Source organism: Marmota marmota, unplaced genomic scaffold (genome assembly GCF_001458135.2).
Source record: "Marmota marmota marmota unplaced genomic scaffold, marMar, whole genome shotgun sequence".
Classification (NCBI taxonomy): domain Eukaryota; kingdom Metazoa; phylum Chordata; class Mammalia; order Rodentia; family Sciuridae; genus Marmota; species Marmota marmota.
The window spans coordinates 7,749,917-7,765,866 of NW_026000119.1; the positions used below are offsets into that span (position 1 = coordinate 7,749,917).

Consider the following 15,950-nt stretch of genomic DNA (forward strand, 5'->3'; position numbering starts at 1 on the left):
GGGGCCATGTTTAGCTTATGGGCTACTTTGTCAACTTGATCTGGAAGAGTAATTTCCATATTAGGATTACCAGAATCTTAGCCCCTTGACTTCTGAGAACCAGATTGAAATAAAAGGGAAGGTATAAATTCCTGGAAAAGAGTAAAGAAATTGTTATGGATTTAAAAAAAAATCTTTTTTTTAAAAAGATACTAGTTGTTGACAGACCTTTATTTTTATGTGGTGCCGGGAATCGAACCCAGTGCCTCACACGTTAGGCAAGCACTCTACGACTGAGCTACAACCCCAGCCCTGCTATGAATCTTTTTGTGAAAACTTTAAGATACCACTTGTCCTGAGACATAAGGCATAACTTTATCTTTTTTTATAATGTTTAAATTTAGGTATGAAGCCTATTCATGCTGCAGACAAACAGCTGCTTATAGTGGCAAATGCCCACATGCATTGGGACCCAGAGTATTCTGATGTGAAACTTATCCAGACCATGATGTTTGTCTCAGAGGTTAAAAACATTTTGGAGAAAGCCTCAAGTAGGCCTGGCAGCCCAACTGCAGATCCTAATTCCATCCCGCTGGTGCTATGTGCAGATCTTAACTCATTGCCAGATTCAGGTATTTATAACATCATTTCCTTCTTGTTTTCAGTTTCGCTTTTACTCTGAGTTGAAAGCCTTGTAACTTGTAATTTTTGGAGTTGAAAATTTCTCTTTTAAATTAAGAAGTATATCAGTGAGAATTGCAGGGATAGGGCAGTAAGTAATTGAGGAACGTTTAATAAAGAAACTATTTCCAAAGGTGTGGTGAGGTTTAAGGGAAAAAAAAGAATGAATGTTGCAGTACTCAATCACAGGGGCTTTTGGTCTGGGAACTGTCAGCAGAACTTGTTAAAAAAAAAAAAAAAGTAGATAATAGAAGAGAACCACATAATAGGAACAATGACTTTGAACTGAATGATGGCTGCAAAAACCAGTAAGAAGGGACTTTGCTTCTCTCTCTCTGATCTCTTGCCAGTGCTGCCCATTGACTAAATCCAACTAAAAGCTAGAGTGGGAGAAGGGTTTTGCAGTTAATGCAATAAAGATAGCTTCCTAAGGAGTATAATAGAGAATGGTGATCTAAATGGGCAACCAGAAAATATTCATTGGTTAATAGTTGGAAGATTTTCAGTGAATAACTGATACTAGGTATAGAAAAATGATCAAAACACCTAGAATTTCATATTACTTCTTGACCTCCATTAACTATTTATATCTTGACTTCTGTCATTTTGGATCTTTGCAAAACTCAGTTTTCTGTTTCATGAAATTAGTTAATTAGTTAAGTAAGTAAGTAAGTAAGTTTATTTTGGTACTGGGAATTGAACTCATGGGCACTTTAGTATTGAGCTACATCCCTAGACCGTTTTTAATTTTTAGTTGTAGATGAACACACAGTATCTTTTTATTTATTTTTATGTGGTACTGAGGATCGAATCCAGTGCCTCACACATATTAGGCAAGTGCCTTACCACTGAGCTACAGCCCCAGCCCCCTTTTTATTTTTTTATTTTGAGGCGCAAACTTGCCAAGTTGCTGAGGTTGACCTTAAACTTGTGCTCCTCCTACCTCAGCTCTTGAGTTACCGAGATTACAGGCAAGCACCATGATTCCAGGCTTCAGTTTTCTATTTTAGATGCTAAATGTCAAACATAAAACATTAAGGTATTACTTTTTTATTATTTCCAAAGCATATTCTAAATTTTGTATATTATCATTATTATTAGGCTATTAAAAAGCAGCCAACAATAAACATAAAACAACCCAAATGCCTATAATTGGAATGTTTAAAAAAAGTCACTAAACATCTTTCTCTTTTAGAAAATAAATGCTGAAATCTTTATTTACACATGTTTTATGACCAATAGGCCAGTTGGCACCTTAACCACACTCTCCTTTTTTTAATCCTCTGAGTTGAATTGCTCTGATATACAAGTTTTTCTCCTATTTAATTTGATTTCATTAAGCCAGTTACTGTCATTTGTCAGCCAATCATAGTGAGTTGACTGTGGAGACTTTCAGGTTGGAATCCTATTTCTGCCACTAACCAACAGTGTGGTCTGTGATCAAGTTTCTCAAATTTAAATAAGAAAATAATCATTTTACATATACCATATAGAGTTGTTGTTTGTGAGGTTTAAGTTTGTAAAGCACTTAAGATAGGCATATAATAAATAGTAGGTAAATGATAATTTTTTGATACTGATATTACATTAATTACTTCTTCATTGTATCTTGCTATCATCCTGATCACAAATAGGAAGAGAGGACTCTAATATTAGTGTCTACTAATTATCATAAGAGTTGTGATAATTTTTTCATGTTTACTAATGTACTGGAAACTGTACTTTCTGAATTCTCTTCATCTTTTTAGATACACCTAATAATTTGGTCAAATAATATGTCTGTGGCATATAAATAATCTTTGTAGTGTCAGGCTGAGAAAACTCATGCTAGCTCTAAATAATGATGTTGTCTAATTGACACTAGACACTGAAATGTTAAAGATGTGAAATGTTTTTGTTAAATTATTTTTTATTACATATGCTATATTTTATGTTTCCAAAGTTGTTGATTGTGTAGAATAGGAAAATATTCAAGAGATAGATAGGTTTAGAATAATATTCCCAAAACACTTAAGGTCAAGATCATTCTGGTAAATGTTGCTTAGATCCTTGAAATCATATAAAGCTGAAGGAACTATTAAGAAATGCTATTTTAGGTAATCTGGATACTTTGTTCTGAAATAAGCAAATATCCTTAAAAAATTTTTAATAATAAAGAAGATGGTTTCATATGACTCAAAACCTAATAAAACGACTCTGAACCTGGTATAGCTACCTGGCTACAGGTCTTAACTGTTAAAGACTTGTGTAAGGACTAAATGCTAACTGGTACTGTTCCTTTCTTTACTCTGCTAGGTGTTGTGGAATATTTAAGCAATGGAGGAGTAGCTGACAACCATAAAGATTTCAAGGAACTAAGGTACAATGAGTGTCTTATGAACTTCAGCTGCAATGGAAAAAATGGAAGCTCAGAAGGGAGAATTACACATGGCTTCCAACTTAAGAGCGCCTATGAAAATAACTTGATGCCTTACACCAATTACACCTTTGATTTCAAAGTGAGTAGCAGCCTATGTGCTGGTGTTGAAAGTATTTCAAATGTAAACTTGTGACAAGAAAAGTATAATTTCTGTACTTAAAATTGATTTTATAATCTTCACTTTTTTAGATTCTCAAAATGTCAAGTCTAAGTATACATCTAAATATAAGGAATTTTGATAGGTTTGTGGTAGTTATTGTCTTAACAATTTGTTTTTTAATCTTTATTTTTTCAAATTTCAAATAATACTGATGATAACAAACACTTCTGAAATGTTTACAGTGTTCCAGACATGTTTAACATACTGGACTATAAACTTATCTTTTTTTTTAATATTTATTTTTTAGTTGCAATTGGACACAATATCTTTATTTATTTTTATGTGATGCTGAGGATCGATCCCAGGGCCTCGCACGTGCTAGGCGAGTGCTCTACTGCTGAGCCACAATCCCAGCCCCTAAACTTATTTTGAATGGATTTATATGATGTTCAGTAACAAAATTTCTTAGTACTTTCCATTTATATTTATCTTTAAAATTTCTAGGTTTCTTTTAAAGAAGGGGTTATAGGTTACACATAACATCTTATATCCATTTAGTCATACCAATATATTCCCATACATTGGAACACTCCATCTTTAAAAAGGAAAAAGACAGTTTTTGCAAAATAAGAAAAAGAAATTAAAGGACTATTGTACAGGGCCAGCTGTTCTTTAAAGAGATTGATCATGGTGGCTTTCTATAGTTAATCCCTTTTTTATTGCCTATTTTCTAATCACTTTGTCTCCCTTTAGCTCTTATTTTGTTCCTATTTTATTTTCTGGCATTTCAGGCGTCTATACTAATATACTATCCTGAAAAAATAAAGATTTTAGAAAGTGTTTTGGTATAAGCAGCCATGAGAGGATTAATACAATACCAAAGGAAATTTGTGGGCTTTTTCACAACTCCAGTAGCCTTTTTTTTCATTTTTAGTGTTTGCTCCTGAAAACAAATTATTTATCAGCTTTTGTAATCAGGAAGTTGGGGGAAAAGCTGCTTAGAAGTTGAGTCTAATTTGGTATTTTTGCTATTAGATAATTCTATCCAGTGATAGTTCATTTTGTTTTAATCACTCATATGCAATGATGTGCTGGTAAATATTTCTTGGAAAAAGAAGCCCTGATCTGTAGAGTTTGCTGATTTCTGTGGTTTAAATGCTTCTGCTAAAGCATATTCCAAGCTCCCAGAATGCTACCTTTGAATGCAGTGTTGTGAAGGTGTACTAATAAAGTTGGTACTAGCTGGCTTCAGGCACACCAGTATAAGCTTAAAGAAACACCTCTATATTTAATGATAGTTTACTATAGGTTAAATCCTATCCTTTTAACTATAATGATAAATCTGCTAGTATAACCCAGAAATCCTGTAATAAAATTTCTCCAATGAAGTGTTCAATAATTCTACAACTGTTAATGTTTTGGTATGAATATAAGTAAAAGAGAACAGATATTATTTCTTCCTTTTTTTTTTTTTTTTGAAAGTTACTTTTTTCTTATTCAAAAGCAAAAATCAGAGAAACAAAATTTGGCTATCAATCTAAGCTGTCTTCCTCAATCATCTGAATTGGTCTAAAATTCTTTGTTAAAATTTCTTCAGAATCTATTATGGATGTTAATAATCAAATCAACATTCAGACTGGCTAAATGAGTACAGTTAAACTACCAGAAATGCTTGGCTTGGAGAGTAATGAAATAGAAGAACAGAGTTAGAAATGAGTGGAAAAGAGGCATATATATGGGTAGATAAGTAGACTGGCTGAATAGATAGATGGGATGAGAGTGTAGAATGGGATAGAAGGAAGGATGCTTAGAGAATGAAATAAGGGCATTTCTGACTAGAAAGAATGAACAATAAACATTGCAGATTTATATGAAGGATTTTATATAATTCTATCCCAATATTGAAGAAAGTCAATAAAAAAGGAGATTAACACCAAATATAAAGTCTCCTGTGATCAACTTTAAATACAGATCCTACAATAGTGTCCTGCCATTGCCTCACTGAGATGTTATTTAATTTTGTTTACTTGGCTGAGCATTTGTTTACTTTCTTGGTTACTGAATAAGTATTTAGAATCCAGTCCCTTTATCTAGAAATGGTTTGGAGTGAATTGAAATATAGCTGTTAGGAGAATTACTTCTTTCTTAGCATTATTTACAGACCAAATAAGTTTAATAAACAGTTTAATTCAAACCTACTGCTGTTCCTCACTGGTCCCTCATACTCCCAATCTAAAAGCATTTTTAGTCAGCTTTTTTATCATTGTGACCAGAATACCTGACAAGAGCAACTTAGAGGAGGAAAAGTTTATTTTAGTATTTTATTTTCTTGTTTGAAGCAAAGGGTGGTCTCAAAGGGGAGGTATAGCCACCCTGGCCCTTGTTAACTCTTTTTCTGAAATATATCTATAAAACCAGACATTAAGCAAAATGAGGGAATAATACCTTGTCATTATATAATTTCTAGACTATTTGGATTTGAAGCATTAATGACAGAAGTCCTCCTAGGTTCCTTAATTTATGGTAAAGTAAGGTTAGATAAGGTCTTTTCTCTCAAAAGAATTATTTTGGTCTTGGTTATATGAAAACTGGCAAATTAAAGTCATGGTTTCTAGAATCTCTTAGTAGATACCATTATTATGTATAGTATTTGTAAATAGGTACTTTCAACTGTAGAAATATATATATTTTTTTCTATTTGGGTTTATGTTCTCTTGGTTTAGACAGGAACCATATAGGAAAAATGTGAATTTGTTATCTTGCATTCACAGCCTGGGACAATCAAGCACACTACTCTTTGAGATTTACTGATCAGACAAATCATCTAGCTCTGAGAGATACAACTGATATATTTGGGTCCCCGCCAAATATTTTTTATTTAGATATCCTTATATAGTAAGAAAATCTAGAAATGATTGTGTATCAGGGTTTGTGGAAATTAGAATAGTTAGCTGTGTGCTAGCTATATATTGTTATACTTGTTCTTATTTTCCCACTTACTATAACAGTACAGTTTCCACATTTATACTGATAAGTATTAGATTTCACTAAAAACCAAGCAGGACAATTCTAAAAATACCTAGACATAATTTAGTGTGTATTGTAGCTCCTTAGTTTATCACTTATTCACACATGGGAGTTTTTATGATTCACTAGGATGCTCTGTTTCATGTAATACCCATTGAAGATTTGAACCTTATTTGATCCTGCAGTAAAATAGCTCTCAGAAGTAAAGATTATTTGTTTTGCTTTTATAAATTATGAAGTTTTCTTTACATAGAGTTTTTCTATTATCTAAACATTTTTCTTTTTTCTCCCCCCTACTCTCAACCCCCAATCTCTTTCTAGGGCGTGATTGACTACATTTTCTATTCAAAGACTCATATGAACGTGCTTGGTGTCCTGGGGCCTTTAGATCCTCAATGGCTGGTTGAGAACAACATCACTGGGTGTCCACACCCTCACATCCCTTCAGACCACTTCTCACTGTTAACACAACTTGAACTCCACCCTCCACTCCTGCCTCTTGTCAATGGTGTTCACTTGCCTAATCGGAGGTAGTGGAGTACTGCCCCGCAAAGACGGGGATCTGTTGCTATGGACCTGTATAGTTGTAAATCAAAGTATGTAGGAGTGAAGTATGGCCATCCTTAAGCTGCTTCTTCAGGTTCCTTTCATTATGTGTTTGCTATAAGACTTTGTACATTTTTGTGCATATTGATATCATTTGGCACTAGGGCTGGAACCAAAGTATTATTGTCTTTCCAAAATTTTAATTTAACGTGTTTTTAAATTGGATTTTCTTCATATTATATTAGGAGTCAGCATTCATAATTGATTAATCACCTATTTGAGGCCAAGCAACAATGTATTTGTTTTGAAAAAACAAATACATTCTTTTGAATGGTTTCAAATGAGCCAGTTGATTTTGTAAAAGGCAATTTTTTTAAACTATAAATATAAGATTTTAAATTGAATGATGGCATGCCTTCCAGGGAAAACTTTTTTGAATTTCTGTTTTCCTTTATATCAGACCAATTTTTTGGCTCCCCAAGTCATTTGCACATTAACAAAGCACTTAAATTTGCTTGATCTGTACATAAACTATGATATAACCTCTAGCTGTAATAAGAAATTTGAGAAATTAAAAGATGATTGCACAGTATGCTTTCAGAATCAAGCATTTAACAGCACATGACAGTTTGTTGGCTAAACACTGGTTGTTTTGTTTTGGTTTGTTTTGAGAAATCACTCTGTTATTTTTGTCCCTAATATTAGTTATAACCTGTTTAAAAGTATTCTAAGCCTGTCTCTAGTTTATTTATAGGGCAACAGCAGGTAATTTATACTGCCATATATCTTGAAAATAGAATTTGGTGTGTTTAGGATGCCCACAAAATTAGTGTCCAGTATTTTTCATTACCTACTTATCCTTGTTTTCTATCTGGTTATACTGGAAAAAGAGATAACATCATTTTGCCTTTATAATCAAATATTTATAAAACAAACTGCTGAGAAAAAAGACCCTGATCAAAGTTTCAGAAAGGGAAAGCCATACAGATATTTCATGTGTTTCCCAAAGTAGGTTAAATGGTTGTTGGTTTTGATTGAGGTTACTAATAGAAAGGATTTGAGGGGGAGAAAGAACAGATTTTGGGCAGTAGTTGAAAACCTTGGATCATTTTTTTTCCTGACTCTAGCTGCCAAATGGCCATCATATGCTTTTAATCTTTGTTTCCATTGTCTGTCAGGGTTGAATTAAAAAGCTACTGGTTTATTCCCAACTGTTGATGCCTTCAGATATGTTGGAATCTTTTTTTTTTTTTTTTTTTTTTTTTAATATCCAGGAGGAGCCAGTTGAAAATCTGTGACTCAAGAGGCAGTGAACGTAATATCTCGTTTTCTGGGGGGAAAAATTGGTTGGCTACTTGATGTTAATTATGGCACAGTAACAGGAAAAGGTTGTGTCTGTGTTTTTAAGTTTTTCTTTATTCTGCTTTTTTGCTGCTATAAGAGTTTTCTGAAATTTATATTTTAAGACTTTTCATGCACTTTACTGTTTCTAGTCTCAAAATGTGATATTTTTAATAAATGAGAAATTTTCCATTATGTGAATGAAATTTTAAAAGAAAATAGCCTATATTTGTGTCTCACTAATATATAAAGTACAAGTCAAATTTAAATTATTTAATTAGTTTTAAATATATACAATTTGTCTCCTCTTTCAAACCTGACATCTTAGGCTGTTTTATTATTAAATGATGCATTTCCTTTGGTCATTTTATACTAATTTCTTCCATAGTAAATTAATCAGGCTATATAAGATAATATATCCCCTGAAGGGTAATTTTAGTGGGACAAGGGTGGTGGGATGATGTAATATCATATATGGGATTGCATCAGAAGGGTTCCGTAAAGCCTAAACTCCCTTTTAAAAGTGCCTAGTGATAGAGGCGTTGTTTGTCATCTGCTATAATTGGAATGTCATTGTAGTTCAGTGAAGTTTGATGTAAATAAAATATTCTTTTAAAAATGTTAAAGTACCAGAATAAACAAAAAGAAACAACTCTTAAGATGACAGATTTTCCTCAATGTACAGGTATCCCTTCTTATATACCTCAAGCATCCAACATCTAGCCATGCAAATTGATTACCTGAAGCATAGTACTGGAAAGTAGAATAGCATGAAAAACTTAATTTTGTGGACATTACCTTTTTTTGTAATCGGCTACTGTATGTTTTATTTTAGATCTTTTTTTTGGGTGGATTTTCTGCTCTGGAGGTATATGCACTAACAAAATATTTTCCTCCTTTCATTATACGCATGTTAATTAGCAATGTGAGCAATATTTCCTACCATACTTCACTCCCAATATTTTTTGAGATGTTTGTATAAAATGGAATTTAAAGTTCACTTATGATTGTATATGAACCACAGAGGAGCCCATTTATTAATAAAAAACCCTTTTTTAATAGTTAAATGTAGAGGGAAAAATAAAAAATTGGGAAACATTGTAAACAGCTTAAGTTTATTTTGTGTATGATTGAGGCACTCTGTTGCAGGAAGGTGTGTAATTGGGTTCTCTCTGCTTCCAAATGCACTCTTTCAAACCATTCATTATCCTGTGTATTTTAAATGTGGTTTTAGTAAATGTTGGTAGTAGCTCTGTTGAAGTAGGTAATTGTGTTTTGTTTTGGGTGGCACACACACTTGGGGCATGGTGACCCAAATTTCATGTGCACGGTTTCCCTTAAGCCCATTGCCCAAATTTCACACACCCTTCACCCTTTGTTCCCTTTGTAAAAGGAGTGGTATCTGTTTTGAGCTGCCAATTCAGGTGATCAGAAATGCTGCTATCCTCAGCATTGTCTTGTTAAAACGCATGCCATTTGGAACTTTGGCAGTGAGAAGCCAAAAGGAAGAGGTGAATGACATACAGTAGTTTATGTTCAATGAAAGCAAAATATATAGGCTCATATACTTTCTAGTTTTCAGAATAAGTTAAGCTTTATACCATTGAACTGCTGCATATTTTATCTGAAGATAAGAGAAATTTTGGGCATTTTTCGATTGTGAGATGTTTCTTTTAAATTGTTAAATATGATTCCTGATATTTATCTGGGAACTGGAGTGTTCTTTAAATTTATTAAAACAGTGTTTGAGGAAGGGAAAACTGCACTGTTTGCCATTATAACAGTCATACAAGTGCATGTCAAGTCACCCACTCTCTCAGGCATCAATATCCGCCTCATAGCTTTACACATTTTGATGGGGAATATTGCAGCATCCTCAGGACTGACATCTGGAAAAGGCTCAAATCCACTTACTGCTCCTTGCTTGTTGACTTTGTTTTAAAATATTGTGCCTGGTGTCAACTTTTAAGCAACAGCACTGCCTAAAAGCAAGCAGAGAACAGAATCCCAGCACCATTCTATAGGCAACTTTTTAGAATTCAGATATAGTAAATCTGTTCAAGATTTATGATGTTTTATGTAAAAAAAATTTTGTACAACATAGCTGAATATTTTTGTTTTATTTCTTTGATGTGAGGCGTGTGAACGTTCGTTTGAATATCACATGTTAAAGTCAGGTATAGCACAATGGGTTCTGAGACCAGCTTTTTCCCCCTCCCATTTGCCTTGTTCCAAGCTCTTTTTTTCAAATTACTTTTCTGATATTCATAGGCAGATATTTAATTTTACCAATAAGCATCCTGTGTGAATGTATTAAAAAAGCCACTGTGTTTTAGTGTTGTAGTTTGCAGAAATATAAAACTCTGTTCCTTATTTGCTCCTATTTTTGTGTCTTAGAGTTATATATTAAATCACAGAAGCAAGGGAGAAGGTTGAAAGATATCTAAGGCTCATATCACTTGATTCTATAGCAGATTACATTAGAATTGAGGGTGTGGCATATTAAAACCGGAACATGGGCAAACATCTATTTAAAAATTCTGTCTCCTAAGTATATATTGTTAAATGGTTGAAAATTTAAGTCTGCATTTCCAAGAATTTCTAAAATCACTGATGTGATCTTTTCTTTCAATATCAAATAGCAACGAGTACAGAAAGCACATGGAGGTATATGTTCTTTGAAGGAACTGGAGGCATATAATTTGTCATTCCTAATACAAGGCTAGATTTTCTATTGTTAAAAATTGCCTGTGTCCCAATACTTATTTGATTCTTAGCTTTTATATTCTGAATTTGAGATATTTTAATAGCTTTGCAAAATATGTTGACTGATAGTAGCTTCAGTCACAGAAATCATGATCAGTTTTTGTTACAGAATGATTTTATGGCTAGCAGAAGCTTTATGGCACATTTTCAAATAACTCATGTTTGACATAAATGTGAATTCTCACATTTGTAAGGTTTTCTCACACCTCCCCTCACCTTTAAAAAAAGAAAACACCTTTCTAATGTGTTGAAGATTTGTTTACCCCCCTTTCCTTTTGAATTGTATCATGTTTATAGGACTCTGAATTATAGGTAGCAGATTAACTAAAGAAGTTAGAATTATTTTTCTAAGCCAGGAACTTCAACTAAAGTTTTGAATTTGTAGACAGATGGGAACTTTTATGCTTATGATTGCTTTGGGATTTTAATTTTATAATAGTATCATGATCATCAAATTGAACTTCAGATATAGTTAACTAGTGCATCTTTAACCTGGTGCATTTACCAAAGTTATAATCTGTTCAATAGGATGCCCAGAGCATCTTTCAGAATTGTCACCAACAGCTAAGGGTAAAAAAGCCCTTATATCTGTACTGCAGGATGTTCTGAACAAGAACCTCTTGAAAGACGGTTGGCAGTTTTGAGGAAGGTATTAAGAAGCATGCATGTTTCTTATTTTTACCAAATTGCTTCTTTATGAAAATTTATCTTAAATCAAAAGGCCTGTAGAAAGAAAGAAAAGCAGGAAAAGCAAGCTTTATTAACCTAGTAAGTAATTTCTTTTGGCATAAGTTTGGTTAGACTTGGATTATTCTTGGAACCAAAGGAAAACAAGTATGTTGAGGTTTTCATTCAATAAACATGACATGGAAGTGATAGAGCATTTCTAAGTTAAATAACTTTTAGTGTTAAAACATATGAATTAAGGACATGTCTATTAAATGTTAATTTTTTAATGGCACATTGTACAAACAATAACATTAAACTGAAATTCGAAGTGTCATCAGAAATAAATCACAATATGACAGGGTATGCAAATAAATGCCAAGTGATATGACTCTTTTGGCATGGTACATTTAGCTTTCAGAATCTTTCAGAAGGCATAATTTGCCGCTTATCACTAGTTATTTTGGTTATAGCAGTCTCCCTGAATTTAGATAATTTCACCGTTTGTCAGTTTTAACTTGAAAGCATAAGAATCATGGTAGCCCTCTCAGAAATGGTCCTTGCTTATTTCAGTTTTGTGTTAATTTCAAAGTACCAATACATTTTCTTTAAGCCATCATATTTATATAATCATATTTAATTTGCCTATAGTTATCTGAACTTACAAAATTGGCTCCGTGTTGATGTGTCAAACCATGGCTTTGCTTCGTACTGAACAGACATAGTATCTCCTGCTACTTGTCAATTTTGATGCAGTAAGTGATGCAGTATCTGGGTTTCTATTTATTTAGAAACTGTACTGTCCTTTCTCTGTGCTCAACTTACTAAAAAATGTATTCCCTTACCTGTGAAATTCCTGAGCGGTGCTCTGCCAGCTTTTGAGGGGAGGGGTTTGGATGGCTGTGTTACTGCACACTGGATCTGGAATCAGTGTTGTGAGTGGCAAATTTCTTAAACACCAGCAGCACTGAGAAGTGCACCATGGGCATTCGTACAGTTGTCCAAAAGCAAACACTGCTTTTACCTAGGAGAAGCTGAGGTATAGAGTTAAGTAGGAGTACTTGGAATGTTTCAAGGAAGATGAATTTTTCAACTTTGTTGTCTCTGAAGTAGGGTAGTATAGAGGTGGGTGGGTTTTTTTTCTTTGTTATTGTTTTTAAAGCGAATGTGTACCTTTTTCTTTGGAAGGGCCAGGGTGTTTGGTCCATTCCACCATGAATTAATTTATATCATCTATTTTTCTTAATTTATATCTTCTATTGTGATTTATTTCAGCTATATAATAAGTGCCAACTAATTGTCCATGGGACTATATACTCTTCTACTCAATTTACCATTGGAGTAGAGAGGGGTTCATTTATTTTCATGACCTGGAACTAAATAATTCATTGTTTTGCATACATTCGAGTCATTCTGTGGCCTATAGTGTTTTTGTAACTGATTCTAATGATCGGAAAGCAAAGCACATGATTTTAAAACTGAGCAAGGTGTTTGGGTAATTTTTTTCCCTGAATACTTGTTAGTTTCTATTAATAATATTCTAAAACAAATTGTTTCAGCTTATGTATTTGCTTTGTCCTAAGAAAAAGCCAAGCACTAAATCAACTTGTTATTGTGTTCCAATAATCAGTTTAAAATCCTAAGTTTTTTTTTTTTTTTTTTATTAGAGGATTTAATGAAGTGCCATGTAATTGTAGCTTGCTAGTGTTTAATGTTTAATAGACTGGTTCTGTGGTGTTCTAAACATTTTACACTCTGTCATCCCTGGAGAAAGTGGTTCTACTCTTATTGAACACATTCTCTCTGACAAATCACCAGCTGCTTTATTTTTCTATTTATTAAACAGTTGATGAGGTCTGAATCCTGACCTAACTGCTCAGCTGAGATGTTTTTTCACAATAGATGCTGTACAAAATGTGCGTGCAAAAGAACACAGTTGGGTGGTAGTATTTTTTCATTAATGTGAACATTGACTAAACAAAGCAGTCCTGCCTTTTAAATCTTGTGGCAGCTCAGAAGGGAGGTGCTTAAGAATCTTAACTACTATGTCAGATGACAAAATACTTTTTTCCATTTTGGAGATTGGGTACTGCTCACACATGATGTATAGGGCTAAATATATGCTTGTTTCCTTGCACCTGTGTACTTCCCCTTCTCTCCCTCCCTTTCCTTCCCCTGTAGGCAATAAATGGCCATTTTGCAACTGCATACTTTTGTCTTGGTTTTTGATTATTTGTGCAGTGTAAGTTTCTATTTTTAGTTTGGTACTTCTCTTATAAATTAGGGAGCCAAAGGAATTTAGACAAAATGATGACAAATTCATGGTACTTTTTTTTCTGGTGAAAATTACATACATACTTTGTTTAGAATAGATTTTGAAGTTATGTGACTTGCTTTGCCATAGGAAATCCAATCAAAGGGACGTGTCATTTGGGTGGAACTTGGAGATGCAGTATGTAATTTGTTGTAATGCATTTTCTTGTGCCTTATTGATCATGAGAACATATGTTGAGATTGAACTTCTCATTCTAGATCCTTCAGTGACTGAACAGAACTCCCTGCTGACTTTTGGACATGTAGTATGAGTAAGAAACAACAGTCTCAGTGTGATATGAGGGCATAAATTTGGCCTATCCTGAATGATAGACAACCATCAAATCATCTGAGTTACCAGTATTGCCCAAACTCAGCAGCTTAGGCTCTCCAAGACCTAGAATAAATTCATTCAACAAACATTTAGGTTATATTCTATGAAAAAAAAATGCTATAGGTGATATAAAGACAGGGTCTCTGACCTCCACAAATTACTTTCTAAATACTCATATCACACAAGATGCTGAGATGTTTTAGAGTAAAGATAATCTTTAAATCTTAGGATTTTGGAAAGTGGGTGGTGAGGAGTGAGGTCACAGTGAAATAATTAGAAATCCAGCTATGGGAATATTCAAGTGAAAAATAAGTAGTGTGATTCAGAACATTAATCTTATAAACAACTGAGCTAACCATCTTAATAAATGCTTGGATTATTTTGGCATATCAGAAATCTGGAGACTGAAACTTTCATGCTTACTGACTTGGCCTTTTAGCTAAGGATTCAATAAGATCCTATCACTGATCTTAAAACCTTGTCTTCATGGAAGTCATTATGCTGCCAACCTTCAAGAAGTTTCCCAAAAGCAGAGTCACCTGCAAAGTGAATTATAAAGTCAAGGTTTCAAGATAACTTCCATATATTGATACTTCTGAGAGAGGGCATTGGCATCAAGTGTCCTTGCATTCACTGTAAACCTGGGCAAAACATGCTCATTAGTAAAATAGAGATTAGAACCTAAATCTTATGATATGCTTCTCAAAAAGCAGAGGCCAAGACAAGGGCTTACACGGAGGTAATTTATTTGGGTAAGTGATCCAAGAAAGAATGAAGACTAGGACGAATGAAATCAGGAAGGAGAGAAAGCAAAACCAATGGTGTGTATATTGAGCTAATCAGATCTGCATTTAACAAGAACATAAGCTTGTCAAGGACCCTCTCAGGAGCTGAATAGAATGTTCCTTTACATTGTTGTCATCAGGGATGGGAAAAGAATGTATTTGTGGACTTTTCCCATGAGACAAGGGTTACTTCTAAAGCAATAATTCCTTTCCCTCACCCACATTTGTGCATATACCAAATTCATTTAGATTCTGCAGTTGTCGCAGAGAGTGATAATGGAGAAATGGTATTGGGGGTATAGAAAGTGGAAAACATTTGATGTGGCTAAGGCAAAGTGCCGTAAGTTATACCTGTGTACATCTGGTTGGCAATGGTGAGAACAGGGAATGAGCTGAGAGGGAGTAGAAGAGCATGAGTCTGATACACTACCTTTTGTACCTTTGAGATCTGTTTGGGCCCGTTTTATCAGCCTTCTAGGTTGCAATGTGCTGTATCTGAACAAAAAATAGACTAGTAGTGGTGGAACCAAAGTAATCCAATGCTACAGCTAGTTCTCTGGCTGTGCTTAATGTGTCACCTTCCTTTTAACATCATGCATTCCAGAATCTACTCAGCTATGTACTAGCTTGTCAGTAGCTTTCTGTTACTTCCCTGAGATTGGATGCCATACCTTCATCCCACAAGATATTTTTCACTTGTTAGATTATGGTTTCTTTCACAAACATGAAAGAACCAACAGATGCCCAGTGAATCCCCTGGGTTCCAGACATGGTTCTTCCTCCCTTCCATCAGGTAGTAGCAATTCTGCTTTTCTATGCAAATATTGTAAGTCTTTGTTTGTATAATAGCATCATAAGGCCAGAATGACCTCTTCCTTGGAGCAGCCTATGTCCAATGCCTGGGCATGTGTGGTTAGAAAGTTCTAGGCTTAGCCCATCTTCGTAACTCTGATAAGCCATCTTATTTTCACATTTTCTAGGCTACTTTTGTTG

General features: G+C 34.0%; 1 protein-coding gene across 2 annotated transcripts in view; it reads left to right on the plus strand.

Moving 5' to 3' along the window:
- The window catches only part of Cnot6l (CCR4-NOT transcription complex subunit 6 like), a 70,674-nt gene extending 56,941 nt beyond the window's left edge, over positions 1 to 13,733 (plus strand). For both annotated transcript variants that reach the window (XM_015499261.2, XM_048784794.1), the window contains exons 9-11: positions 384 to 611; positions 2,956 to 3,158; positions 6,528 to 13,733. In XM_015499261.2, coding sequence (XP_015354747.1) covers positions 384 to 611; positions 2,956 to 3,158; positions 6,528 to 6,740 — 644 coding nt within the window. In that variant the 3' untranslated portion in view covers positions 6,741 to 13,733. The remainder of the gene's footprint in view (positions 1 to 383; positions 612 to 2,955; positions 3,159 to 6,527) is intronic.
- Positions 13,734 to 15,950: the final 2,217 nt, after the last annotated feature.